The 27,360-nt window shown below is 42.7% G+C and overlaps 5 protein-coding genes across 6 annotated transcripts; 1 reads left to right on the forward strand and 4 right to left on the reverse strand.

Moving 5' to 3' along the window:
• The first annotated feature begins 1,712 nt into the window (after positions 1-1,712).
• pi4k2a (phosphatidylinositol 4-kinase type 2 alpha) lies at positions 1,713-11,174 on the forward strand. The gene is made up of 9 exons (XM_054744849.2): positions 1,713-2,201; positions 5,639-5,839; positions 7,168-7,299; positions 7,461-7,614; positions 7,713-7,774; positions 9,911-10,010; positions 10,136-10,269; positions 10,350-10,409; positions 10,554-11,174. Exons 1-9 carry the CDS (start codon positions 1,863-1,865, stop codon positions 10,713-10,715), a joined length of 1,344 nt encoding a protein of 447 aa, XP_054600824.1. The 5' UTR covers positions 1,713-1,862; the 3' UTR covers positions 10,716-11,174.
• Positions 11,175-15,818: 4,644 nt separating this feature from the next.
• On the reverse strand, positions 15,819-20,631 carry avpi1 (arginine vasopressin induced 1). 2 transcript variants are annotated; one of them, XM_015943808.3, is made up of 4 exons: positions 18,678-20,631; positions 17,990-18,009; positions 17,503-17,892; positions 15,819-17,106 (listed from the first exon to the last, which is right to left on the reverse strand). In XM_015943808.3, the coding sequence occupies exons 3-4, from the start codon at positions 17,856-17,858 to the stop codon at positions 16,917-16,919; spliced, it is 546 nt and encodes a 181-aa protein (XP_015799294.2). In that variant the 5' UTR covers positions 17,859-17,892; positions 17,990-18,009; positions 18,678-20,631; the 3' UTR covers positions 15,819-16,916. The 2 variants fall into 2 exon arrangements, with proteins under 2 accessions (XP_015799294.2, XP_015799296.1); XM_015943810.3 differs by lacking the exon at positions 17,990-18,009 and having other exon boundaries at positions 15,820-17,106.
• Positions 20,632-20,829: 198 nt separating this feature from the next.
• LOC129152200 (histone H1) lies at positions 20,830-21,849 on the reverse strand. The gene has a single exon (XM_054744851.2). It carries the CDS (start codon positions 21,698-21,700, stop codon positions 20,939-20,941), a length of 762 nt encoding a protein of 253 aa, XP_054600826.1. The 5' UTR covers positions 21,701-21,849; the 3' UTR covers positions 20,830-20,938.
• Positions 21,850-24,347: 2,498 nt separating this feature from the next.
• Positions 24,348-25,196, reverse strand: LOC107375341 (histone H3). Its single transcript, XM_015943812.3, has one exon. It carries the CDS (start codon positions 24,961-24,963, stop codon positions 24,553-24,555), a length of 411 nt encoding a protein of 136 aa, XP_015799298.1. The 5' UTR covers positions 24,964-25,196; the 3' UTR covers positions 24,348-24,552.
• Positions 25,197-25,425: 229 nt separating this feature from the next.
• On the reverse strand, positions 25,426-26,632 carry LOC107375342 (histone H2B 1/2). The gene has a single exon (XM_015943813.3). It carries the CDS (start codon positions 26,485-26,487, stop codon positions 26,002-26,004), a length of 486 nt encoding a protein of 161 aa, XP_015799299.2. The 5' UTR covers positions 26,488-26,632; the 3' UTR covers positions 25,426-26,001.
• Positions 26,633-27,360: the final 728 nt, after the last annotated feature.

The raw sequence follows: 27,360 nt of genomic DNA on the forward strand, positions 1-27,360 counted from the left end.
CAATGCAGAGGAGCTGAAGACGACTATCAGAGCAACCTGGGCTCTCATAACACCTGAGCAGTGCCACAGACTGATCGAGTCCATGCCACGCCGCATTACTGCAGTTATTGAGGCAAAAGGAGCCCCGACTAAGTATTGAGTGCTATACATGCACATTCTTTTCATGTTCATTCTTTTCAGTTGGCCAACATTAGAGAAACAAACATTTTTTCATTGGCCTTTAGAATATTCTAATTTTCTGAGATACCAGATTTGATGTTTTCATTGGTTGTCACCTATAAATATCAAAATTAAACGTAATAAACATCGGAAATACATTGGTCTGTGTGCATTGCATGAATATAATGTACAAGTTTCACGTTTTGAATGGAATTACTGAAATATTTTCAACCTTTTGATGATATTCTAATTTACTGGCCAGCACCTGTAGAGTCCAGAATAAGGAATACTTGGCTTGACAATCATTGCAATATCCATACAGTGGCGCCCCCAAGGGGTGGCCAGGGGCTGTGGCCACTACTTGAAACTTGCTGATCACCCAACTGTCCCCTCTCCAGCAAAGATCTCCCCACCTCCTTTTAATCCAAAGGGGATCAAATGAAGGCAATGGGGACCCTCCCATATTCCAGTCAGAAGTGACAAAGCTTTTCGGATGAGAAGTGAAGCATCTTCAAGAAACCAAAGAAGTCCAGTTGCCTTCATATGAATCCCTGACCTGGATGACGGAGAACCTTCACCAGCACACCCCTCTTTAACAAATGGTATCCATGTTCATATAAACCATACATACATCTTCCTTGGGGCAGCAGTAGCTCAGGTGGTAGAACGGGTTGCCTCATGATCGGAGGGTTATGGGTTTGATTCCAGCTCCCGCCAGGGGTATCCTGCTGTTGTGTCCTTGGGCAAGACACCTCACTCAACTTGCCTGTGTTAGTGGTGGTCAGAGGGGCCGACGGCGCCAAATGGCAGCCTCGCCTCTGTCAGACCTCCCCAGGGCGGCTGTGGCCACAAGTAGCTTACCATCACTAGCTGTGTGTGAATGTGAGAGTGTGTGAAAAGCATCTTTGGGTGTCTAGAAAAGTGCTATATAAGTTCAATGCATTATTATTATTATTAATCATTTATAATTTCCCCCTGGGCGTATCAGTTCAGTGCTTCCATGGAGCCCGTCACCCTTTTAACAGGGAGCTGGGTTCCACACAGCTCCCCCCCCCCTAACTCGAACCCTTCCAGTAAAACCCTAAAATTTTCACAGGCCCCATCTGGCCACCTTCATGACACTTTTCTGGGAGTGCCAATGTATCCATTCATCTATTTTTTCTTCTCTCGTCCATCTCATGAAAAATCGGAGCAGAAACAAAGGTGTTGCGTTTACATTTTTGTTGAGTATATATAAAGACCCGTTTGCAACTAAACTCAGATTTTTAAAGGAATAAAAATAAACTGTTTAATTAAATTTGCCCTTCTGGAATTTAAAAGAAACTAAAAAAATAAAATCCCCTCTTCCTTAAACCATTTAAATCACAAAGTGTTTATCAAAGGTTTTTTGTGTGGATTTAATTGATTAGGTTTATTAGCTCTCACGTGTTTTCTGTGTACGGTGTCACAGTGTCCAATCAGCACAGAGGACTAAGTCTCGACAGCGGTGATTAGTTAAAGATCATAATACGCAATAGGTCCCGCCTCTTACCGGAAGCTGACAGTCATCTGATTTTCTTATTTTTGCTTTCTCCTTGCTAGCCGCTGATAGTGTTACAGCAAAACAACTGTCCAGCTTTGGTTACTTCTTCTTTTTTTGTCTTAAATCATCGTAATTAATCTCTTTATATAATATATACGAATTATTCGGCTACCTTCAAAGTATGGACGAGACGAGTCCGCTTGTCTCTCCGCTGCGGGACCCTGTTGATTTTAGCTACTGTCCCGCAGAGCCCACTAGCCCTCGGGGCGCGTTTGGGAACACACCAGGATCCGTAGTGCGTCTCCCGGCCGGTAGTCCGGATCGGAACCGGGAGAGACAGCCGCTCTTAGATCGGGACCGAGGGAACACGTCTCGAGACCCCCACAGGAACGAATTTCCAGAAGATCCCGAGTTCAGAGACATCATCCGCAAGGCCGAACGAGCAATCGAGGAGGGAATCTACCCGGAAAGGATCTACCAGGGCTCCAGTGGAAGCTATTTTGTGAAAGACTCACAGGGGGTAAGATGAGCTGATGCTAACCTACAGATGTTTTATCACGATCTGGGTTTGGATCTTTCACTGCCTTTTTATGAACACGTTTGTTTTGGGAAAGACCTCTTCGAACAGCTCTGTGATGACATGGCAGATAGGAGAACATTCTTCTTAATTATGACAAACATGAAATTCATCAGGTAGGTCAAGTGAGAACCATTTCACATTACATATACTTTTGATGTTAGAATAAAAATGTTAGACCACAAATCTGGCACCAAAGGTAAAAACCTGAACCTCAGGCAACCTTTCATGAGTTGTTTGAGAATTACAAACAAAAAACACAAATTTATAAGTAAAATCTCAATGAAATCAGTTATTAATTGGATAAATAACATTTTAAAACAGAGATAATGTATTATTATTAAACTCATATTAATCAGTGTCACAATAATCACTCTTGTGTACCTTTCTTCCACTTTTAAAACAGAATACATTAGAAACAAAACACTAGATTTTTATTTCGATGAACTAGTTCTGAGTTTCGGTTAAAACGTCTTCATGTCCAAGCTCAAGACCGTTCAGGCAGAGGCTGAGGAAGGCAACATCTCAGCATCGATTCCTGCAGCCTGCCTTCATGTTGTTGTAAACGTCAGCACACGTCAGCGATAACATTCCTTAGAGAGTTTGCTTTTCTTAAATCCTTTTAGGTAAAAAAACCCCAAAAAAACTGATGATGTTAAATGAACGTGTCTCATTTGCTGCAGCTGCGGCTCAAATAAAACTGGGAATTACCGCTCTGTCGTTCTCGCCAAACAGTGATGAAACTTTGATAGCCAGAGCTGGATAATGAGAGCCCTGAGCAACTTGTCCAAATCAAGAGTGCATCTCAGGTTGTGCAAGGGAAAAAAAGGGAAGTGTGTGTGGTCTTTGGGTTGGAATACTTGGTTTTCACTTTTGTTTCAACACAAGCCTTTTTATGTGCCTCTTTAATAAACTTTAAAACACGAAAATCTGCTCTAAGCCTCAATGGTTTGTTTGAATCCAGCGACCTGCTCTCCTCAGCCCCCACTTCTTTAGTTTCTTCAGTTAGTCACCACTGTGTTAAGCAGTCATGTGCCACCGCTCTGTGGACACAATTCTCTCCTCTGACCACGTTTTGTGTTTGTGTGTGCGTGATACTAACACGATGAGGCATGTGATTTCCATATCAAATTGTGACACACCCCACATCTGGCTCTTATTTTGGGTTTTAAAGCAGCAATCCGGAGTTTTCCCGTGTCCAGGAATATGTCCAAGTTTTTAGAAATCCGTAAAAGGGACAGTCTTACTTTGTACTGTGATATACTGTATGCAATGTGTCAAAATAGTTTATTTTTCTAAGGCTGCTCGCCATCCCTTGACGCTGCATGCAGTTTGAATTGACTGCCCCTCAGCTTTAGCCGGTAGCTTTGGACAGCAGCTACAGACTGGTCACAGAGCAAGCACGCGCATGTTTGCTGAAGTAACCAGACTGATGCAGAGTTGGCAACATTTCTTACAGCATAAAGTAAGAATAATAATTGTAAAACGATGAGTTTTAGCTCTGATGCCCAACTAGAGGTGCACATTCATGAACGAGAGGCGTTGCTTCCAGCTATAATCATGGAGGTACTTGTTCACTTCCCTCTATGATTCATTATGCGTCCTCACTGCCACCTAGGATTGCCTGATTAGTGTTTTGTTGTTAGCCTCAAGGGCAACCTGCTGGTTTCATTATCACTTGTAACTTTGGACAAAAGCGTCTGCTAAATACATAAACGTAAGGAGATGGGCTTAAAGGTGCAATACATTTTCCACCTGTAGACGGTGGCCTCAGAGAAAAATAACTCTGGATTTCTGAGAACAGCAGTAGCTCAGGAGGTAGAGCGTGTTGTCCTGTAATCGAAAGGTTGCAGGTTCGACCTTGGCTCCCACAAGAGGATGCTGCTGTTGTGTCCTTGGGCAAGATACGTAACCCTCCTTGCCTGCTGGTGGTGGTCAGAAGGATCGGTGGTGCCAGTGTTCTGCAGACCTCACCTCTGCACCCCAGGGCAGCCGTGGCTACATCGTAGCTCATCCTCACCATTATGTGAATGTGTGTGAATGGATGGATGACTGATTGTGTTGTAAATCGCTTAAGGAGTTGTAGAACCCTAAGAAGGCGCTATACGAACACAAGCTTTTTACCATTCTGCTTTAAAGTGACAGTGTGTATTTATCCTGATCATAGAGGGCAGTAAATACCTAAATTGTTGCAAACAAGCTGTATTTTTGTGTTGGAGTAAGACCTTACCAATGGATCCCCATTAGGGTCAAAAAGGCCTGGGGAGTGCAAACTTCAGTAAAATGACAAGCACATCAGACTCCCTTTCATCACTGGCAAAGCTTGAAGAGGTAAATGTGTAAAACAACAACGTTTATTAATGGTGAAAGTATTTCTAACCATCTGTTACAAATCAGCAAATGCATTTTGTCCTTAAGGGCTCCCGTAGAAGGAAACATGGCCTTTAATATTGCGTCGCCCAGGGACTTAGACCCGCTCCCATGTATTCTAGACCAGACTGTTACGGTTTAGTTATGGAGCTGCCAATATTTTTCAGCAGCTGGTCATCATCTGATTAGTTTTCAACCATACTTTGATGGATATTTCCAGAGATTAACAATTAAAAACTACACATTTTCACTTTAAGGCAAATTTAGTTTAATTTCTGCAATTCACATTTTAGTTGTTTAAGGTGTTTTTTAAATGTATTAAAACTGTATTGAAACAGCTGATTTGGCATAACTGCTCTTTTATCTGTCTTTATACAGACGTTTGTTAATTAAACCTTAAATAATATGATATATATATAATAATAATATGATATATATATATATATATTCTGTCAAGAATTTAAATGGAGTAATTACATTCAAAACTGTGTTTACCTTGTTAAATATAGCTCTATTTCATATTGTGCCTTTTAGAGTCCTACAACCTCCCATAGTGCTGATGTCACATTCGCCTCTGCTTTCTCTTCCATCGGCTGAGTGGGATCTGCCTATTGTTCCTCAAACCTTTTCAGCGGGGTTCAAACCTGCAACCCACCATAATGTTGTTGAGTGCAGACGGCTTGAGGTGTCAAATGTACCATACCAAAAAGTCTGTGCCATCTCCAACCTGATTTTTTAAAATGTAAATTATTAATGATGTAACGGTCGCAGAGAAACGGTTCAGAAACAGTGGGCGGGGCAAACCGGCCCTTCCATTGTAGGACTTTATTATGGAAGTGTATTTGGCCATTTATCTGAGCTCTTGAGCCATTTTTAGCTGCACCAAAGTTTCATATGCTAAATAGAGTCTCTAAGAACAGTTTCTGAATGTAAAACAAAAGTTGTTCTAGAACCCCTTTGATCGTCTTACACAGAGGAAACCTTTCCCTTTCTGCTTTCTGCCTCTACAGAAGATCATCGGCGTGTTCAAGCCTAAAAATGAAGAACCCTACGGACATCTAAATCCAAAATGGACTAAGTGGCTCCAGAAACTGTGCTGTCCCTGCTGTTTTGGCCGTGACTGTTTGGTCCTGAATCAAGGTTACCTCTCAGAGGCTGGGGCCAGCCTGGTCGATCAGAAACTGGAGCTCAATATTGTTCCCAGGACCAAGGTATCATCACACGGCTCTGCTAGTCCATTTAAACTTCCTGTCTTTGGTATTGTCATCAGACGGAAGAATAGTACTAAAAACATTTAATACTAGAACTTTTAATATAATAATAATAATAATAATAATAATAATAATAATAATAATAATAATAATTATTATTATTATATTATTATTATTATTATTATTATATATATATATATATAATTATTTTTTTCAGTATTTTAAATCACAATATTGTAAAGCAGCAAGGTTGCTTTTTCTTTTTGTTTAGTCAATTCAATTAGTCTCATATTTGCAACCAAAAATAGATCAAAATGCAAATCCAATTATTTAAATATGTGGAACACTGAAAAAGCATTTTTAAATATTATTTCTGATTTATAATCGGTCACTTTGCATTTTTTGTGCAGGCTGAACAAGTAAATGGTATCCTGCATTAGCTTCTAATGGAAGATGATGAAACGCTAGGATTTGAATATCCTGACAGATCTATTTCACTCTGTCACTAAACTTTCATGGATTCACCAATCTTTACTCTCCTTGGGGAAAGCTGTTGCTGGTTTAGCATCCAGGAAACAGCAGAGAATGCCTTGGCTAGCAGAAGCTAACTGTTAGCATTAGCATCTCCACCACACGGCAGAACTCCTCCAGGCTTGTGTTATATGTGGAGATAAAACATCAACGTTGCAGAGCAAACCGAGTCAGTGGTAGAGTCGCATTGCTGTTAGCCAATCAGAGATAAGATGTCCAAATATCAGGAAGTAGTCTGCCCTTTGAAGCTCTCCTCTGATTTGGCAGTTCTAGATCCTGAACCTGGTGCACCAGGGCTTTTTGTACCCAGGGTATGACTTACAAGGCATTCCTGCTAGAGACCACTGCAAATGTATTGATTAAACGAGTGTTCAACACCTTTAAAAATGCCACTGCAAGTAAAAAGCAAGTTGGAGTGGCTGGAACAATCCTAATGAAAGAAAATACTTGAATTCTTCTGCCACAGCCACGCCTTTGTAGTGTGGAAACAATTAGATGTAGTTGCGTGATCAAATTTTTTTGAATTTGAACTTAAATTTGATTTGACTGTTAGGATTCAGAGGGCAAAAAGTTGACCTGAACATGTAAAGACAGCAAATGTTGCACTAAATCAACATTTTAATTAACTGCATTTATGCTGAGGTGCCAGAAATGGACGTGATCACGGAGAAGGACGCTGATGCATCCCCGCGCCATCACACACATCTGCTTTTAGACTTGTGAAATCCGTCCAGATGCTAGATTATCCGTTTTCCATCCAGAGTGGGCATTCATTAATGTCAGCATGTCATCTTTAGGTGGTGTATTTGGCGAGTGAAACATTCAACTACAGCGCCATCGACAGAGTGAAGTCTCGAGGAAAAAAGCTAGCTCTGGAGAAGGTACCTAAAGTGGGTCAGCGCTTCCACAGAATTGGACTACCACCAAAGGTAAACTAGAAACCTTACTAATACACCCACTGGTTTAACTGCAGTCATAAGTACAAAGCCCCCCCACACACAAAACGAAATAAGCAACTTTATTTAATGATGTTTACATCGGTTTTAAATAAATAAACAGAGAAAACTGATTTCTATGTCATCTCCACCAGATTGGCTCCTTCCAGCTCTTCGTTGATGGATACAAGGATGCAGATTTCTGGCTGCGGAGGTTTGAAGCTGAGCCTCTGCCTGAAAACACCAACCGACAACTTCTGCTGCAGTTTGAACGGCTCGTGGTGCTTGATTACATCATCAGGAACACGGGTAGGTAGACACCCTGCAACAACAACAGCAAAGTTAGTGAAGATGATGTTACACGACCAGCTCTTGTCAGCATTAAACTGCATGTTTTTGTGATGTAGACAGAGGAAACGACAACTGGTTGCTGAAGTACGACTGTCCCATGGATCCTGTCGGTAACAGGGTGAGGAGACGTCCACACACACTCCTGTAGACAAACAGAAAGGCTAAAGGTTTGGGAATGACTCGAGACCTCGTCGCAAAGTTTGTTACCTCCGTGTGTTTCCCTATTTTGTGACAATATCTGGGGGATTCTGAAAACCTTGTGCAACATCTTTATTTTTTTTCACCATCCTACTTTTCTGACTCAAATCCAACCACTAGTCTAAAAATAAGATGGGACAGAAAACTGACAAAAGGCTAAATATCGATGTTTATTGACAACATAAGAATCAACGCATTGGTGTCGGATCCATGTTTCACGAGCAAAACCTTTTTCAGAACACTTTTGTGTTTTCAGTGTGTGAATGGGCGAATGATGCACTGTAGTGTAAAGCGCTTTGGAGTCCTCTGACTCTGAGAGGTGCTGTACACGTGTGGGTCGTTTATCATTTATCATTCAGTTTGACTTTTCCTTTTGGCCAGTTGTTGATACGGGAATTTTACAGCAAAGAGAGGGAGATTGTCAACGCTGACGTTTTTGGAGTTCTTGATCATTTATCACTAGGGGTGTGTTTTAGCACGAATCTGGCGCTACGATGCATATCGCGATACAGAGGAGACGATACGATTAATCGCTATTCTAAAAGCTGGTAATAGCATTTTTATGACTCATGCCAGACGCTTCCCAGACACATCCAGTGTTACCACGAGATGTCACACAAAAGAAATACAGTAAATATTTGCTTTTAAATTCACAATAAAATAACTATAAACTAGTTTTAAACACTGATTCAGTATCATAACATAAAATATCATGATAGGGTGGGGCATCGAGCATCGATTGGAACCGGGACCAACTGTTAGTTTTTTCTGGAATCGTTCAAAGATTTTTATTTCGATTCCTAGAATGCCAACTGGAAGTGGAATCCGTGGCCGATATCCGGTAAAAATAAACGTAATCTGCAAATTGCGATCAGCGCTTTTCAGAGCTGATCACACCAGCTGCCTGTGCAGCACCGAGTCCCCCCACCCAAATATAAACAAATGCGTCTGCCGAATTTTTACTCCGTAATGTAAACTTGAACTCCTGCAGCGTGGAGGAAACTTGCTAAAATCCGTCAACACGGTGGACTTAATAGAAGAACAAACTCTGGACGGTGTGAGGTGAGTTTGTCTCACTGCAGAAATAAAAACACACGGAGCGTCAGCAGTCAGATGCAGCCGCTCACCAACACGTGTGTGTGTGTGTGTGTGTGTGTGTGTGTGTGTGTGTGTGTGTGTGTGTGTGTGTGTGTGTGTGTGTGTGTGTGTGTGTGTGCGCGCGCGCGCGCACGCGCGTCAGAAGGCTGAACAATAACCTGTACAATAATTAAGTCATCATGCTAGAGCAGCTTTCTCCGTGGTGGAGCACACCAGCTTCTGCCACAATAACTAATTATAATAATAATAAATAACATTTAATTTCCTTTCTGAACTATTTCTGTTGAGTTTTAATGTTTGAAATCTGTCAGATTGTTACCGACAGCAGCTACGTTTAAGTTTCTGTTCTGACTGAAGCTGCTGCAGCATGGAGGTGTAGTTCTCAGCCATCCTGGACGTGATCATCCTGAGAGCTTTAGCTGAAAACAGCTGGACGTTTCTGGATATGTTGGAGACATTTAGCCTCTCATCCCAGAGGCTGCTTCCACACTTTGGTTGTGGTCAGAAACAAACACACTGGTTGTGCTGCAAGTCTTTTTCTTTTTGTCTCCAAAACACGTTTTAGTCTAAATGAAGGTGATGTTGTTGTTCATAGAGTTAAAATTCGTGTTGAAGTTAAGATTATTTCATCAAGTAGGACCTGTGGTTAGCTGGCTCGTGTAAAACAGGTCATGTCTTCAAAGAATCGGAATCGGGAATCGATAGGAACCGGAATCAAAACGAGGAATTGGAATCGGAATCGTTCAAAACCAAACGATGCCAAACCCTTTATATCAGTGTATCGATATTTTCTTGCGTCCCTACAGAGCACGGGATTGTGATATTAGCCATGTTGTGGACTTTGTATCATATCATCATCTCGCCTCAAGTGCGGCTGTAATTAACGTTCACTGAAAATCACACCTTTGATTCTGTCGTGTCCGAGTTTTTAATCTAGATCTGCTTTTTCTGTCTCCAGGACACAGACTGGGTTGTAGTAAAGGAACCCATCATTAAGCTAGCAGCCATAGATAATGGCCTTGCCTTCCCCCTCAAACACCCTGACTCCTGGAGAGCTTGTAAGCACCACACACACACACACACACACACACACACACACACACGCACGCACACACACACACACACACACACACACGCACGCACACACACACACGGATAACAATTTTATTTCTCTGATCCACAGACCCCTTCTACTGGGCGTGGCTGCCCCAAGCCAAAGTTCCTTTCTCCCAGGAAATCCGGGATTTAGTTCTTCCTAAACTTGCTGACCCAAACTTCATTAAAGACCTGGAAGAGGACCTCTACGAACTTTTTAAGGCAAGAAGAGCTCATGTGGAAAATGCAGTGGAGTTTATGACTCAATAATGAACATGCGTGTTTTATTAACTATCTTGCAGAAAGATCCCGGTTTCGACAGGGGACAGTTTCACAAACAAGTGTCCGTTATGAGGGGGCAGGTGAGTCTGATTCTGAGCCCTACGATGCCGAAAACACGCAGAAAAGATAGATTTAATCACACTTCTAAGCAGTTAAAATGCTCCTCTGTTTTACCCCAAAATAAGTGTCTGATTTATAGAAATGACCTCTTCTTCTGCTGTTAGATCCTGAATCTGAGCCAAGCTCTGAAAGATGGTAAATCACCGCTCCAGCTGGTCCAGATGCCCCCCGTTACCGTGGAAACGGCTCGGGCACCTCAGAGAGCAAACAGTGAATCATACACGCAGAGTTTCCAGAGCAGAAAACCTTTCTTCACCTGGTGGTAGGACACGGAACATCAGAAAGCTGCAGGAAGGATGATATGCGTGCAGACGGAGGAGCAGGCTGCGCCCGAAAGCACCGATTCCTGTTCTGGAAACCATCCTCATCCTTTTTTGTCTCCTCGTGGATTTTTGGGTACAGGAGGAAAAGCTGGCTGGTGTTGAGTTGAGGCCAAAAGGAAGAATTTCATAACATTTCTTCCCTGTTTTGTTTTCAGTGCCTTGAGTGAATATGGTTTTTGATTCTGTGCCCTCCTGAGCTCGATGTCGGTGAGACGACTGATCCTTGCACTCCTATGTGCATGTGGTCTGCTTACGTGCATGCCACTTTAAACCCCTTCCTGTTTGTTTTTTGATTGAAAGTCATTTCATTCCATGTTTTTTTTTAGTTCTTTTTGCTACACTTTTAACACTGACTCATATTCTCTGCTATGCAGTAAAAGAAACCCCAAACTAGTCGAAGCTGTTCCACTACATCCAGTCGGATAAGTTTTTACTGTCGGAAACTATTTACAGGTTTAGGAAGAGGTCGATGAGACGACGACAGCGAACAAACAAACACGAACTGGTTTCTAATTATGCTCCACGTCCCTGAAGATGAAGATCTGTAACTCATCTGGGTTGACGCTGCTTGGCTGCGGTACTTTAGGTTACAGACACAAGTGAGAATCATGACTCGTTTTCCTCATTTGTTTCACAAATCACTTCATTAGTGAAGAGGACAGAATCTCCTGCAGCTGTGATAAATCTTTGGGGTTGGTGTTTTCTACCAGCTCCTGGTTTTCTCGGCTAAATAATCTTTACTTGTATTTCAGCCTCCTAGGGTGGATCTGGTTGAACGTTCAAGGAAAAAGTGACTTTCTGTTGTGCTACACTAACAGGAAATGTATCGTGATAATGCACTGTATAATTTGTATGTAATATTTAATGACAGATTATAATTAAACTTCAATTAATACAGATGGTGTGTGTTATAGTTGTTGTATTTTAATATAAACATTTTTAAGGGCTCCTCCTTGAACCATCACCTTATTGTGGTGGAGGAGTTTGAGTGCCCTAATGATCCTAGGAGCTATGTTGTCTGGGGCACTCTGTGCCCCTGGTAGGGTCTCCCATGACAAATTGGTCTTAGGTGAAGGGTGAGACAAAGAATGGTCCAGAGGATCTTTCATGGATGAACTATCTAGGAGTCGGAGTACCCGGCCCGGAGGGTTACTGCCAGGCCTGGGGTTGGGGCCCGTGAGCGAGCACCTTGTTGGCCGGGCTTTCGCCCATGGGGCCCGGCCGGGCCCAGCCCGACACGGATACATTTACATGGGCTCATCCAACTGTGGACCCACCACCCGCAGGAGGAACATGAAAGGTCCGGTGCAATGTGGATCGGGTGGCAGACCGAGGCGGGAGCCTTGGTGATCCGATCCCCGGACAAGGAAACTGGTTTTTGGGACATGGAACGTCACCTCGCTGGCAGGGAAGGAGCAGGAGCTTATGGCAGAGGTTGAGCGGTACCGGCTATATATAGTCGGACTCACCTCGACACATTGCATTGGCTCTGGAACCCAAGTCCTTGAGAGGGGGTGGACACTCTCCTTTGCTGGAGTTGCTCCGGGTGAGAGGCGGAGGGCTGGGGTTGGCTTTTTGTTAGCCCCAAGACTCTCTGCCTGTGTGTTGGGGTTTACCCCGGGGGACAAGAGGGTAGCTTCCCTGCGCCTTCGGGTCGGGGAACGGGTCCTGACTGTTGTTTGTGCTTATGGGCCAAATATCAGTTCAGAGTACCCACCCTTTTTGGAGTCCCTGGGACGAGTGCTAGATAGTGCTCCATCAGGGGACTCCATTGTCCTGCTGGGGGACTTCAATGCTCACGTGGGCAATGACAGCTTGACCTGGAGGGGTGTGACTGGGAGGAACGGCCCGCCTGATCTGAACTCGAGTGGTGTTTCGTTATTGGACTTCTGTGCAAGCCGCAGTTTGGCCATAACGAACACCATGTTCGAACATAAGGATGCCCATCGGTACACTTGGTACCAGGGCAGCCTAGGTCGCAGGTCGATGATAGACTTTGTAGTGGTATCATCTGACCTGCGGCCGTATGTTTTGGACTCCCAAGTGAAGAGAGCGGAGCTGTCAACTGATCACCACCTGGTGGTGAGTTGGATCAGATGGCAGGGGAAGATGCCGCGTAGACCTGGCAGACCCAAACGCATAGTGAGGGTCTGCTGGGAACGCCTGGCAGAAGAACCTGTCAAGACGAGTTTAAGTATCTCTGGGTCTTGTTCACGAGTGAGGGTAGGAGGGATCGGCAGATCGACAGGCGGATTGGTTCGGCGTCTGCAGTGATGCGGACGCTGAGCCGATCTGTCGTGGTGAAGAGGGAGCTGAGCCAGAAAGCCAGGCTCTCGATTTACCGGTCGATCTACGTCCCAATCCTCACCTATGGTCATGAGCTTTGGGTAATGACCGAAAGAACGAGATCGCGGATACAAGCGGCCGAAATGAGTTTCCTCCGTAGGGTGGCCGGGCTCAGCCTTAGAGATAGGGTGAGGAGCTTGGACATCCGGGAGGGACTCGGAGTAGAACCGCTGCTCCTCCGGATCGCAAGGAGTCAGTTGAGGTGGTTTGGGCATCTGGTCAGGATGCTTCCTGAACGCCTCCCTGGGGAGGTGTTTTGTGCGTGCTCTGCCAGCAGGAGGCCCCCGGGTCGACCCAGGACACGTTGGAGAGGTTACATCTCCAATCTGGTCTGGGAACGCCTTGGGGTCCTGCCGGGGGAGCTGGTGGAGGTGGCCGGGGAGAGGACTTTCTGGAGCTCCCTGGTTGGGATACTTCCCCCGCGACCCAGACCTGGATAAGCGGAGGAAGACGACGACATTTTTAAAGGGGCATTATGGAAGTGTGACAGCCAAAACATGTATCGAAATAATAAATGTCTTCTTCATACATTCTCCTGCAGTGCCCTGGTCCTGTAGAATGAGCCCTGGCATTTTTACTGTGATTGCCTGTTTTTCTGTAAAATCACAGAAAAAGAGAGCTGCTCGGGTCGAGCAGGCTGCTTCATGCGCGTTCACGCTCAGGCATCGCCCGTAGCATTTGCTGTCAGTAGCTTTAGCAGCAGAGAGTGAGGTAGTGCCAACTCAGCGACTTTGTCGCTGTTCCTCACGCCTAGTGATGAACCTAGCTACATTTCTGAGGACCCTTAGCTACTTTTTTCTAGATATTTCCTGCAAATTAGAAACAAAATAGCCATTTTTGCTCCGAACCGTTCTTTGAATGTTGTTTCAGCTGTCATCTAGAATATAAAAGTTACAGATACAGATACTGGTGCTTTATCTCACTTAAGTAATCATCGGACTCTTGTGCAGAAGATCTGGGTTAGACTCTTGATGTGAAGGTAATTTATGTGGCGTTTATTTTTTACATTAATGGTATATTTTTTTTACAGTAAGATGCCCAAATTTTTATTTGAGACTCGCCGAACGGCACTGAATCCTCAGATAAAAAAGATGTGGGTTCAACTTTCATTTTGGAACAATTTTTCAAGCAAGGGAAGGGAATGATCTGAGCATGCAGGAGGACTGACCCATCACAAACCTTTGTCGGCTGTGCTGAAGAGTTACGTACAGAACTAAATTATTTAATTAATTAGCTGCGCGTTCTCCTGTCCTCTGTCCTCCGGGCCACACACACACACACACACACACACACACACACACACACACACACACACACACACACACACACACACACACACACGGGACTGTCTCAGCTGTATTTTCGTTAAGGTCTGTGCACATACAGCACTACAGCATACAGCGCGCCTCGTGCACAAGCCTGCTATTGAAGCTGCCATTACGCTTTTGGCCTGAGGGGGGAATCGCGAGCATAAAAATTTAAAACTCCGAAACATCCCTTTAAGGACAAAATCGTCACGCGGAGCATGTATTTACAATGTTTTTCTTAATGTAGAAACATAAGCGACAAATCCACACATCTCTTGTTTCTTACTGTTTTCTAGAAAATAAAAACATTTTATTTAACACTCTGGTGTCAAAACGGCCAGATTCAGATATTTTGGAAACTCTTTATAACAAAGGTCCCTTTATTAACATTACTTACTATTTTAAAAAAGGTAATGCATTATTAAGCAGACACCCCTGGCCCTTTGAGCATGTAACCCCTACCAGATTCTTACTCAACTCCCACTTCCTGTTTGAAAAATGCAACAAATGCTGTTGCCTAGCAGACCGAGAAGGCAAAGCCGCTATCAAATACACACACACAGGCTCACAACAACATTGTGACATCATATGGCACCAGCTAACGTCCTAGGGTACCTCTTAGCCAATAGCGATGGCAGATTTAAATTCAAATGCAGTGCAGAGTTTTTTACGACAGAGTTTTAGGCAGAAAATTAAAATTTTAACTAAAATGCACTAAAGGGCAAAACTATTGACTACATGTGTCTACAGCACGATTAGACACGCATTTATATAGTTTATCAGAAAAAAAGTTGATTTGGGGGTGACTTGCTTTTTAAGGACACTTAACAGTTAACAGTATTTGGAACATTAATAAAAGGATCCTTTGTTTAACAAAGCACTAAGTAACATTTATGAGAGACCCTTATTTTTGAAATTGGTCCTTCTGAGTTTAACATGCAGCTGTTAGCACTGTTGCCTCGCAGCAAGAAGGTTGCAGGTTCGAAACTCGGCTGCAGTCTTTCTGCACGGAGTTGCATGTTCTCATGCGTGCGTAGGTTTCCTCTGGGTACCCCGGTTTCCCCCCACAGATCACATCATGCCCTATAGATCCACAATTGTACGTCGCTTTGAATACAAGCGTCTGCCAAATAAATAAGCATAAAACATGCAAGCTAAATGGGAAAATAATCTTCCCATATTTCCTGCATTAGCCGCTGATAAACGGAGAAACGCTCGGATTAGAAAAGTCCCACAGATCTACGTCACATTGAAAATTACCATTGATGGACTCATCCATCGTGGCTAACAACAGGGAAGGCTGTTGTTGATTTAGTGTCCAGGAGAAAGCAGAGCATGTCTCAACTAGTAGATGCTAACTGTTAGCATTAGCTACTCCACAACAGAACTCCTCCAGGATTGTGTTATTTGTGGAGATAAAACATCAATGTCGCAAAGGAAACAGTCAGTGGTAGAGTTGTGTTGCTGTCAGCCAATCAGAGACAAGATGTCCAAATATCTAGAAATAAGACTCCAAATTTTCAGTTCACCTCTGTTCCTGAAACAGGAGCGCAAGAGCTTTTTCCCAACGAAGATCGACTCTGAGCATTAATACTAGAGACCACTGCTATTGTGTTGAACAAACGAGTAAAGTTGGTCTTTTTATGTCACTTGTCCAGCACCCAAAATACCAACAGTTACCTCTAACTTCCTGTTAAACACTGACATAAATGTTAGTGTTATTATTTAAAAAAATCATGGCAATTAAGACAGATTTTACTTTGTAATGCTTTATTTTGGTGCCACAGCGTTAATATGTTATAACTATTCACACCTGTTTATGGTTTTATTATTAATAATCTTTTTAAAGAGTCATTATTAAAAACAGAGAAGCAACCAGCTCACCTTCAGTCACTGACTTCATTTTTTTTAAATGTTGCATAATCACACAAGTCGTGGCAAAGTTCCTCTCAGAAATGAGTCAGGATGACTCTACAGCCACATCACTTCAGTTTAATGGTCAACTAAATGGGTCAAAGGATGACGGTCTCATCTGTGGGCCTGGGACTCTCCAGTCAGAAGTCAAGATGCATTTCTGATAAGCAGAACAAAACTAAGAGCCAAGAGACAAAGTCCAGCTGCTTTCATTACAGATCATTAAGGTTATTTACTGTTGCAGTAACTCGAAATTTACAGCTAATATCGGTATAAAGACACATGATCAGAATCATCAATACATTTATGAGTAAGCCATTATTATGGCCACACAATATTTTCTATAAAACACAACTGATTTGATGTAATTCTTGCAGGTTTGACCAGATATACCAACACAACTGATTTTCATACGTACAGTATGAATTATATTTATACTTGTATTTTTGCATTCTTATAGAAAATCTTGTCTACAGAGTGCAGTGCATGAAAGCAGAACCTGAAAGCAGGATTATGAAATGTTTTTGATGCAAATTCAGTCCTGTGAGGGTTTATGTTCCCTGCATGTGTGTGATTTTCAGTGGAGGATGCGGTGTAGGTAGCGCTCAGAGTCTCTGGTGCTCTCCAGCCTGACTCCCATCCGCCATGGAGCTGGTTTAAAGGGGTTAGGGTTTTCTTGGATGTCGTCCGAAGCCGGCAGCTCAAATGCTGGTGTCAGGTTAGCCTCATCGTCCTCAGCGCTGAGGGCAGCTAATGGCTCCTCAACCCTAAAAACAAATGACATAATATTTGTACTTTCTCCCAAAAACTTTGATCCTGTATGTACGCCCTCTTGTGGAAAGTCTAAGTACTACAAGTGACGAATACCAGTTTATTTATTATGCAAGAAGAGTTTAGCTCGGTCATGTTTCTGCAGAAGCACTTCAACCCTTTGGCAGTGCAACATAACATTCACTCTAATATGAATAGAACATATAAAAATATATTGCTTAGCAGCTGTTTCAATTCCACTATGAGACCTCATGCTATGAAATAACACCCTGATGACGACACACAGAGTGAAACCCGGTGTTTTTCCTAGAATTAGCTGCAGCATGTTGTAAATTCAAGACTGATTCCATCAGTAAAAAATTTGAAAAGTAAAGCTTTGTATTTTCTCCCACCGGAGACACCCAGGTCCTCTGAGCCACTTGTGGTCCCCGTGTCCCTCCGTTCTTATTCCTGTCTTGTTCCTTGCTCGAACTCTCAGCCCCACCAAGGCCTGGGCCAACCCAGCTTCGTCCTCTCCTTCCTGCTCCTTCTCTTCCTCTGCCCTCTCCACGTCTGTTTCCATCTCTTGCCACACCAGCTTGGCCCGATGTTCAGCGTTTCTGTCCCCTGCTGTCCTGAACAGCTTGTGCAGCTGATGCAGGTTCACCCCTGAGAAGATGTTCGAGGACCCGGACTTCCTGCTGTGTCGACTGGAGGGTTTCCAACGGAGATCGTCCTCTGTGGAGCTGAGATCCAAGGCCTCTGCCATGGTACTCCGTCAGAAAGCTGCCAGGTCCTTTTCGCTGTAAAGGGATTACATGAGCAGAAGGAAGACATAATAACTGGAAGGTAATAGAGAATTTAAGAATGAGGCCAAATGGGTCAAAAATAAAGACTTACCTGTGCCCTAGCAGCTCTTTCTGTGTGACAAAATATTATTCTGGATTATAGAGTTCAGAACAATGACAAATTCACCCTTAAACAAGCTAATGTGTTCATCGTTTCAATGTGTGTCAGTCCTTCATCTCATTTTTTATGTGCCTTGTAATTTATTTAATACAATTACAGAAATTCAGCATTTTAAAGGATATTTCTTTTGATTTATAATCATGTTAAGTGCCATCTTGCCAATAAAACACAAACTATATTTCTTAACCTTTCCACCGGACTATCAGGTGGCCCCTCCAGGACAGGGGTTGGTTAAACATGGTTGATAGTTTATCCCTGGGTAAGGGTGGAGTGGTGCATTCCTAATAAAAATTAATAAAAAAGCACCTGGGGCCCGTCTGACCCCATTAACAATGTGAGAGGGTTAACTAATAACAGTGTTTGCTTAATAATTTTCTCCCAGAAATGTAATAAGTGTATATCAATAATTTTCCTGCACACGTATCTTTAATCATATAAAATGCCAACTAAATCCTGTTTTTAGTGACTTTCATTTTCAAACAACTCCAACTTTCTCTAATTTAACTTCATATTAACTCTGCTGATTAAATTAAATGTAAGCTTCCTTCACAGAAATGTAGGAGTGATTTTACTCTAAGAATGAACACCAGAAACAGACAGCAATAATTCTGAAGCTTACCTTCTGTAGGTTGAAAGAAACAGCTACATGCAGAGAGACAACCTGATTAACTACAACCTTCCCAACCCCTAATGCTGAGCTGACCCACTTCTAACTGCAGCATCCGGGGAGCGCAGAGCTGCTGCAGGGGGAAGGAATGACCCAAGAGTAATCCTTTAATGACGTCAAGGCCAGAGCGGTGACCTCAAAGAGTTAGTCTGAAGTGAAAAACACATAACAGAAGGATGCATGCAGTAAAAAAGTTCAAAGGTTTTCTGTAACAAGAATCACGTAAATATAAACAGAAAGGGAAGATAATATGTTTAATGCTGAAAAAGAGACTGGAGAGGCTGGTATCAGTGTTGGTGTGTAGATTTCTGGTGGTGGAATGTGTGCTGACGTCTTCCACTGCTGGTCTGGGATCTGCTCTGAGGCTGAGAAGATGCTGCAAAGAGCGGCTAGTCCAACTCTAGAGGATATTTACACCAGCAGTGAATGGTGGCCATTAGTGATGGGAATTACGGCTCTTTTTAGAGAGCCGATTCTTTTGGCTCCCAAGTGGCTCCTCAGATTTTCTGTTGCGTAAAGTATATTTATCACCAAAAATAAGACATAACTATATGTAAAATGATTTACTCATGTAAAAAATGCTACATATCAAATACTTATCATTTATATGGATTTATTTACTGAACACTTTAAGAAATCTCAACTTTCCGACTGCTGTCGCTCATTTTCTCACCGTCTTCGTCGCACTTTCCTGTCCCTCGCTCGCCCTTTTCCTCCTCCTCATTCCCTCTCGTCTCCCTCCACCGCATGTGCTCTGCTGTGTGTCTGTCTGAGTCTGATCCTCCCTCTTCCCCGCCCCTACTGCTGTGTGTGGACAGTCTGGACACACAGTTTCACACGTTGACCTTGGGGGTCAAGAGGGGGAGGGGAGGGAGGGTGACAGCTCCCAATGACGAGCCGGCTCCCATCGTTCACTTCATAGAGCCGGCTCTTAGAGCCGGTTCGTTCGCGACCGACACATCACTTGTGGCCATCTCTGAGCAGCATTATAACATTATGAATACTGTGAAGTTTTAAGGGTGAAGAATCAGTTTGTTTTTCATTCTTTATTTATTCTCAGCTTCAACAAACAACGACAGCTCAGCGTCACGTAGCTAGCCCTGTTGGCTTCAAGCTGTGTGTAGTTTCGAGTTAGCTTGTAGCTAATTTTTAGCTGATGTCTGACTGCCGCAGAGGAGCAGAGTATGCGGCCGGGGCGCCCAAATCAGATCCGCTACGGTGCTTGTATTTTAACAGTCTATGGTTAACTCCCAGCTCCATGTTAGCTTGTAGCTACATCTGTTCAGAATTTATGGGTGTCGATCTTTTGCTTCCACCCTCTCTTCCCATTTTTGGATTGTCTGGGTGGGATGAGACCAGTGACATGGCCAAGATGGCGGTGGAGGAAACTGCCCATTTGGCTTCATAAAAGTATTTCAGAAAGCAATGGGTGGTTTGTTCTGCACACATGTAACAAGCAAGTGTTGCCAAGGTAACTACTCTGATAATACTGTAGGATGTATTATTGGAATTTCAATGTAATCTTCAAAATAAAATATCATTGACCTCACAACCTCAGCAAAGACACAATTGTGTGGGAAGACCTGCAGTCTTGTGAAGCCACCTTGTTGTCCCGACTCCGGACCTCCAACTTAGGAGCCACTGATCTAGATTACTTTGGGACAATGCTTTTCTCCAGTCAATGTTCATACCTTAGACTTTTAGTTCTTATGTGAGAGCTATCATGTTTTGTGTGTGAGGCGTTTTGCGCCCTCTAGTGTGCTGTTTTAATACATCCCTCACTAGGCTCATCAATTAATTTCAAATAGACACTTTTTATGTTGTGGAAACATGTTATAAATTACTATGAATTTGACTCCAAATATAATTTACATATAAACATGTTCAGCTTAAACTTCACTGAATGATTATTTGGACTGAGAATTCAGTTAGTGGTTGAGCTGAACTTCGTGATGTATATACAGCCCCACTGGCTATTTTTCGTTCTTCCAGGGACCTATGACCATGTTTAATATGCAATATTAAATTATTCGACTTTAAGACACTTAGTTTTGAAGGTTAGACTTAGTCACAATAGTAGATTACTCACATCACCACGAGTAGCTTGTGTGACTTAACACTTTGTTGCTGTAATTTAAGGAAGATGCCTTTATGTGTGTGTGGTGGCTCTTAAAAGAGCCTTTGGTGCACACAGTGCAGGGTGGAGGAGCCGTTTACTTCTTGGCCTTCTTGGCTGCGGGCTTCTTGGCAGCAGCTTTCTTTACCGCAGGCTTTTTGGCAGCCTTTGGCTTCTTTGCTGCGACCTTCTTCGGACTTTTCTTAACCACCTTCTTCGCGGGCTTCTTAGCCGGAGCCTTCTTGGGGGACTTCTTAGCAGCTGGTTTCTTTGCTACCGGCTTCTTGGCCGCGGTGGTTTTTTTGGCGGCGGGCTTCTTCGCCTTAGCGGGAGCTTTCTTCGCCACCTTCTTGGCTGGCTTGGCCGCAGCGGGCTCCTTCTTGGCGATCTTGAAGGAGCCGGAAGCACCGGTGCCTTTAGTCTGACTCAGGGTCCCTTTGGTCACCAACTTGGTGACGGCGGTGTTGATCCTCTTGTTGGCCTTCGTCACATCCACTCCTTTGGCGGCCAGAACTTTCTTGAGCGCCGCCAGGGACACGCCCTTGCGTTCCTTGGACTCGGCCACGGCCGCTACGATGATCTTGGAAATGTTTGGTCCGTCCTTCTTGGGAGCGGCCTTCTTCTTGGCGGCTTTCGCTGGAGCTTTGGCCGGGGCTTTAGCCGGCGCTGCTGCTGGAGCTTCCTCTGCCATTGTCGATTTGTCTTTCTCGCTCTGAACCTCTCGTGCTGAGAACAGGAGGTGGGACTTATAATACACATGAGAACCGTGGAGAGGCAACTCGCCCCGCTGCTCCGCTGTAGACTCAAAAATGGCGACACTTGTGTTTTCTTCATCGTATTTTAGGTTCAAAATACTCATAAAAACAAACCAATCCGTTATAAATATTGACGGAGCAGGAAGAGAAGTCTCTTATCTACATAATGAACCTGCTTTTAGTCTCCAGGACTTTTTCATTTCCATCAAGGAGGCTCCAAACCTCTCAGATCCAAGACGCTTTTGTGCTGGACACGGCGAGTTTTTTTCACGTTTCGTGTCACAAAATGTATTAAAACGTTTGTTGTGTGATTTATTATTAATGTTCCTGTTAGCGGAGACGCAAGTGAACACAATAAGATTAAAAACTCGCAGTCATTTGATTTATTTTTGTTATAAAACGAAACAATTCGGACGGAAGTAAACACAAGGACACCGACGGAGAATACAGGCAGAGCTTCTGGCTCAGATGGATCTGCAAGGAAAAACTTCTTATAATAATATGTCAATGAACACAAAGTGTTTGCTTCATATTGTAATAGTTGTTGGATTAAAGAGTTCAATATAGAACAATCTGTCCAATCAACTGTACACAGATCAGACAATGTTTAATCACAGCTTTGGTTCATTCATCAGTTTCATGCATTAGACACAACAGCTGGGAAATTGAGCTTAATTTTCATTTACGAATTGCACAAGTCAGTACTTAGATGTGAATGTTTATTTCTGAACCTACACTTTCCTAAATCCCCCAAATACTTTAAACCTTGTCTATTTTAGTTTCTTGAGCAAAAATTTGTAGTTATAAACTACTTTTTCCTACAAACTTTGTCCTGTGATCTTATTATTTTTCATCTTTTCTCAGAGTGTATGTGCTGCTCTAGCAAGTGAATTCTCCCACTGTGGGATCGATAAAGTCTATTCTATTCATAACACATTCAGTTTTATCATAGTTGACTTTAGCTCCAAATGTTTTTAATAACAGCTTTAATGGCTAAAATATCTAATTTTGGATTCTAATCCATAGTGACCAGCAATATATAATTATTTTCCTCCAACCAAATTTCTTAAATTATTAGGTTTATTATTAGTTAAGTTATGCCTATTTAAAAAGGGTCAAAGGGTTCACTAAAACGTTTTTGTAAATTAGTAACTCAGTGTGAATGACTGTAGTATAATGTGCTTTGGATTCTAACACAAAGGCAAGATGCAAGCACAGTAAATATAAATAAATAAAATGTAAATAAAATTTACATATATTTTATAACAGTTAAAAGTAAAATCATTGCAATTAAAATGATACTTGTACTTAGACAAATATTATTTATATCTGTATAGATTTTAAAGAAAGCGGTGGTTCCATATTCTAAATCCAGATTTTATGAATAATGGCCCTTTAAGGCAAGAGTGACATCCTTCTTTTGACAAATCACTGAAGAGTTACTCAGCTTTAATCAGCTTTGGTGTAAAGTGAAAGCCAGCGGAGTGAATTTTGGCAAAGTCAGGAACTTGTTTACATTGGTGAACAATCGCAGAGAACTCAAGCTAATGTTTGTAAGCTAGTTAACACTTTACTTTAGTAAAAACTGCTGTCTTTGAGCCCCACCTAGGTGTGCTACATCTTCTGATAACTGAACATGGGCTTGAACTAGTTGAAGGAATGCCAAATATGGCAAAAAAAAAAAAAAACAACCAACAAAACAACAAAAAACTATTTCAGGCTCTACTTTTCCCTTTACTTAGTACTCGTGTTGCTCTGTTTACATGCTTTTGCCATCCAACGATAGGCCCTCGTGATCAGTGCAAAGGATCAAGCCCCTTCCCATAATTTACCCTAAGGTTGACCGTACACCAAGGCACAACACAAAGAAAATCCAGTAATTCCAAATTAGCAAACATACATGGCAACACATATAAAAACACATTCTTTAGACATTTTTTGCAACTGGTTTATTAATTTCATGTTGCAGAGATTGTCTTCATTACAAAACACTAAAGCACAGTCACTGTGTGCGCCTTTTAATCTTTCCGTGTACATCGTATAAGAATTTCTAATTGTCATTTTCCAGTGAATATTCTTCCTTCACTGGTAGTTTCATTAATTTAACATATTTTTACCTTTATTATGTTCCATGAACTTTTTCTTTGTTAGCACACAATAATAGATAAATGTCTTAGTTACACTGGGTCTAAACTTAAAACAGCAAACAAGGTGGGTTCAAAGTAATACAAGGAGCTCATATTCTTGCTCAGGATTAACATTAAGTCTCTTCGGACTTTTTAGTACAATCACAATAACAGAGTTCTGATCGACCTGCACTCTCCATCCTACCCGAAGCAGTTAATGGCAAAAAAATAAATAAAAAATGTACACACACACACACAGACTCTTGCTGTGAAAGCAGGAAGGGGAGTAGGTGCTGATACAGCTATTACATTCATTATTGGTAACTTTTACTGATAGGCTTAATTGTATTGCAATGCTTACATTGTTAAGTGCCCTGAGATGGCTCCTCTTGTAGTGATTTAGCGCTGTATAAATAAAAATATAAACTTGGATTTAACGTGATGGTGAGAAAAATATAGTGCTTCAAAACTGAAATGAGTCAACTCAGGCTGGCAGCAAGATTTAGGAAACACTAATTTAATAGACACAAGATATCGTAAATTCTTAATTTAAAGTTGATCAAAAAATGTCGCTTCAGAAGTTATGTGGCACTGCTTCGTGATGAATATCTTTACTGTAAATTTGGCAGTAATGAAGTGCTGAGCCGGTTATCTCCGAACACTATAAAGCATTTCTGTCAAATTCACAAGCTAACGTTTAAGTCCATGGTACGTCAAAATACATTGCAAATTATAATGTCAACTGTACGACGCATTTTGTCGGATATTTTGCTCCTTTCCAATGTTGGTGGCTCTTAAAAGAGCCGTTGGGTTGGTATGTCTGGTTAAATCTAAGCCCTCTCTCCGCGGATGCGACGAGCCAGCTGGATGTCTTTGGGCATGATCGTGACCCTCTTAGCGTGAATAGCGCACAGGTTGGTGTCCTCGAAGAGACCGACCAAGTAAGCCTCGCTAGCTTCTTGCAGTGCCATGACGGCGGAACTCTGGAAGCGGAGGTCGGTCTTGAAGTCCTGAGCGATCTCACGGACTAAACGCTGGAAGGGCAGTTTACGGATGAGGAGCTCGGTAGACTTCTGGTACCGGCGAATCTCTCTCAGAGCCACGGTGCCGGGCCTATAACGGTGAGGTTTCTTTACTCCGCCGGTGGCCGGGGCGCTCTTACGGGCAGCTTTAGTTGCGAGCTGCTTCCTAGGAGCTTTACCTCCGGTGGACTTGCGAGCCGTCTGCTTGGTTCTTGCCATTGTTTGTTTTCGGTTAGCTGGAAGCTATGAGTGCAATGGAGAAATGGCTTCCTTATAAAGAGCCTGGCGGCGGGGTGGTCGGCTTTGATTGGCTTAACAGTTTACGTCACGTCATCTTCAGCTGTTTTGCTATTGGTTTAAAGTGTTTGAACTTTCAAAGCACAAGAAAACCTGATTAACAGCTTCTCAACAAAATAAGTGAAATAAATGCAGGAAAACTACAGGTTTCTACTGTGTTTTAAAACAAAAGCTTTGTAGTTATGGCTCAAAGAACATTTCTCGCAAACTGTTCAGTTTAGAACACAATTCTTTATATGAACAGAAAAGGATAAACAGCTTTGTTAATTTAGAGTTCAGACTGCCAAAACAAATCTGCATTTTGGTTTTAAATTACCAACATATCACTGATATGTATTCTTAATTATTCTGGTCTAATCTGCAATCGAAATAACTTTGGGATTCTCAAGTTTAAATAGATTTTATAAGTTCCTCCACATTTCAACACATGATGTAAGGCAAAACAGCACAGTAATGAAGTGGACCAATAGGTTCAGGTCAGCCCAAACCTGACACAGGAGGATGTGACCTGGATGTAGGCAATTGATTTTTACAGTGATGTGTTTGATAAATTGGTTTAAAACAGGTTTTTAGTAGTGGGAACTTCGGCTCTTATTAAAGAACCGGTTCTTACAGCTTGGCTTACTACCAGATTTTTTTGGCAGTTTTTCCTCTTCAACCAAAACTGAACATTGAAATAATGTAGTTATAGCAAATATTTAGTTTATTTAATATGAAGCTGAGTACAACAAATTTTAAAAATAACTAAGTTTGCCTTCCTTTCATGGTCACTCAAGTTAAAATGTGTGAAACATTGGCACTTATCCGTTCACTCATTGCAATTGGGATCACTGCACTCAAAGAGTAGAGGAAAACTCAGAAGTACCCATTAAAAGCACATGTAACCAAAAATCAGACTGCTGCTTTAAAAGTATTGGAGTGGCCCTGAAAAGGGCCTTTGGAGTATTAGTAGTTGGCAGTTTACTTGGAGCTGGTGTATTTGGTAACGGCCTTGGTGCCCTCAGACACGGCATGCTTGGCCAGTTCACCGGGGAGCAAGAGGCGGACAGCGGTCTGGATCTCCCTTGAGGTGATGGTGGATCGCTTGTTGTAGTGAGCCAAGCGGGAAGCCTCGGAGGCGATGCGCTCAAAAATGTCGTTGACGAATGAGTTCATGATGCTCATGGCCTTTGACGAGATTCCGGTGTCGGGGTGGACCTGCTTCAGCACCTTGTAAACGTAGATGGCGTAGCTCTCCTTCCTGGTCCTCTTTCTTTTCTTTCCTCCTTTCCCGGCGGTTTTAGTCACCGCTTTCTTGGAGCCCTTCTTGGGCGCAGACTTCGCGGGTTCAGGCATCGTGCTCTGGTACACAGATAGTTTGAAAATGAAAGGAGTGGAAGCGTTACTTATATGGACTGCATGTAAATAACTCTGTGCTGTTTCCCGCATCTGATTGGCTGAGCTCATCGAAAGACCCTGGAAGTGACGTTTCCACAGAAAGCTTTATTCAGACTGTAGGGGTGATTCAAAGGCCTGCCTTTTGTCTGTTTGAATGTATTTCTCCCTGTTTTGACTTTGCAAATAAGTTCTAAAATATAAAGTCATATTTATATTCTCTTACCTTTTAGTTTGCTGGTGATAAACAGCAATCTGCTGAATGTTTTTCTCCATTTCCGGTCAGCTCATGGGTCCCCAGAAGAACAAAAAATTAAATGCTGTTTAATGGAGCTAAAATAGCTATTTCAGAACCACGGGTCAGAACAAAACATGGTGGAGATGCATTTAGTTACTATGCTGCTCACATATGGAATCAGCTGCCCCATCTGCCCCAACTCTAGAGTTGTTTAAAACAAAACTAAAAACCCTAACGTACTCATCAGCCTTTAAATGACATCACGGTGGCACAGGAGTTAAGTGCTCGCCCCGTAATCGGAAGGTTGCAGGTTCGAGCCCCGCTCAGTCTGTCACTGTCGTTGTGTCCTTGGGCAAGACACTTAACCCACGTTGCCTGCTGGTGGTGGTCGGAGGGACCGGTGGCGCCAGTGCTCGGCAGCTTCGCCTCTGTCACTGTGCCCCAGGGCAGCTGTGGCTACATTGTAGCTCATCACCACCAGTGTGTGAATGGGTGAATGACTGATTGTGTTGTAAAGCGCCTTGGGGGGTTCCAGGACTCTAGAAGGCACTATATCAAATACAGGCCATTTACCATTTACCATCACCAGAGAATCACCTCTCTCCTAGCGTAGCTGCTACTTACCAAATGGCCAGATTTATGGTGGTTCTTTAGCTCTGAAGGAAGGATTTGACGTTTGCTTAACTTACAGCCTCTGCTCTTCTCTG

Source organism: Nothobranchius furzeri, chromosome 6 (genome assembly GCF_043380555.1).
Source record: "Nothobranchius furzeri strain GRZ-AD chromosome 6, NfurGRZ-RIMD1, whole genome shotgun sequence".
Classification (NCBI taxonomy): Eukaryota; Metazoa; Chordata; class Actinopteri; order Cyprinodontiformes; family Nothobranchiidae; genus Nothobranchius; species Nothobranchius furzeri.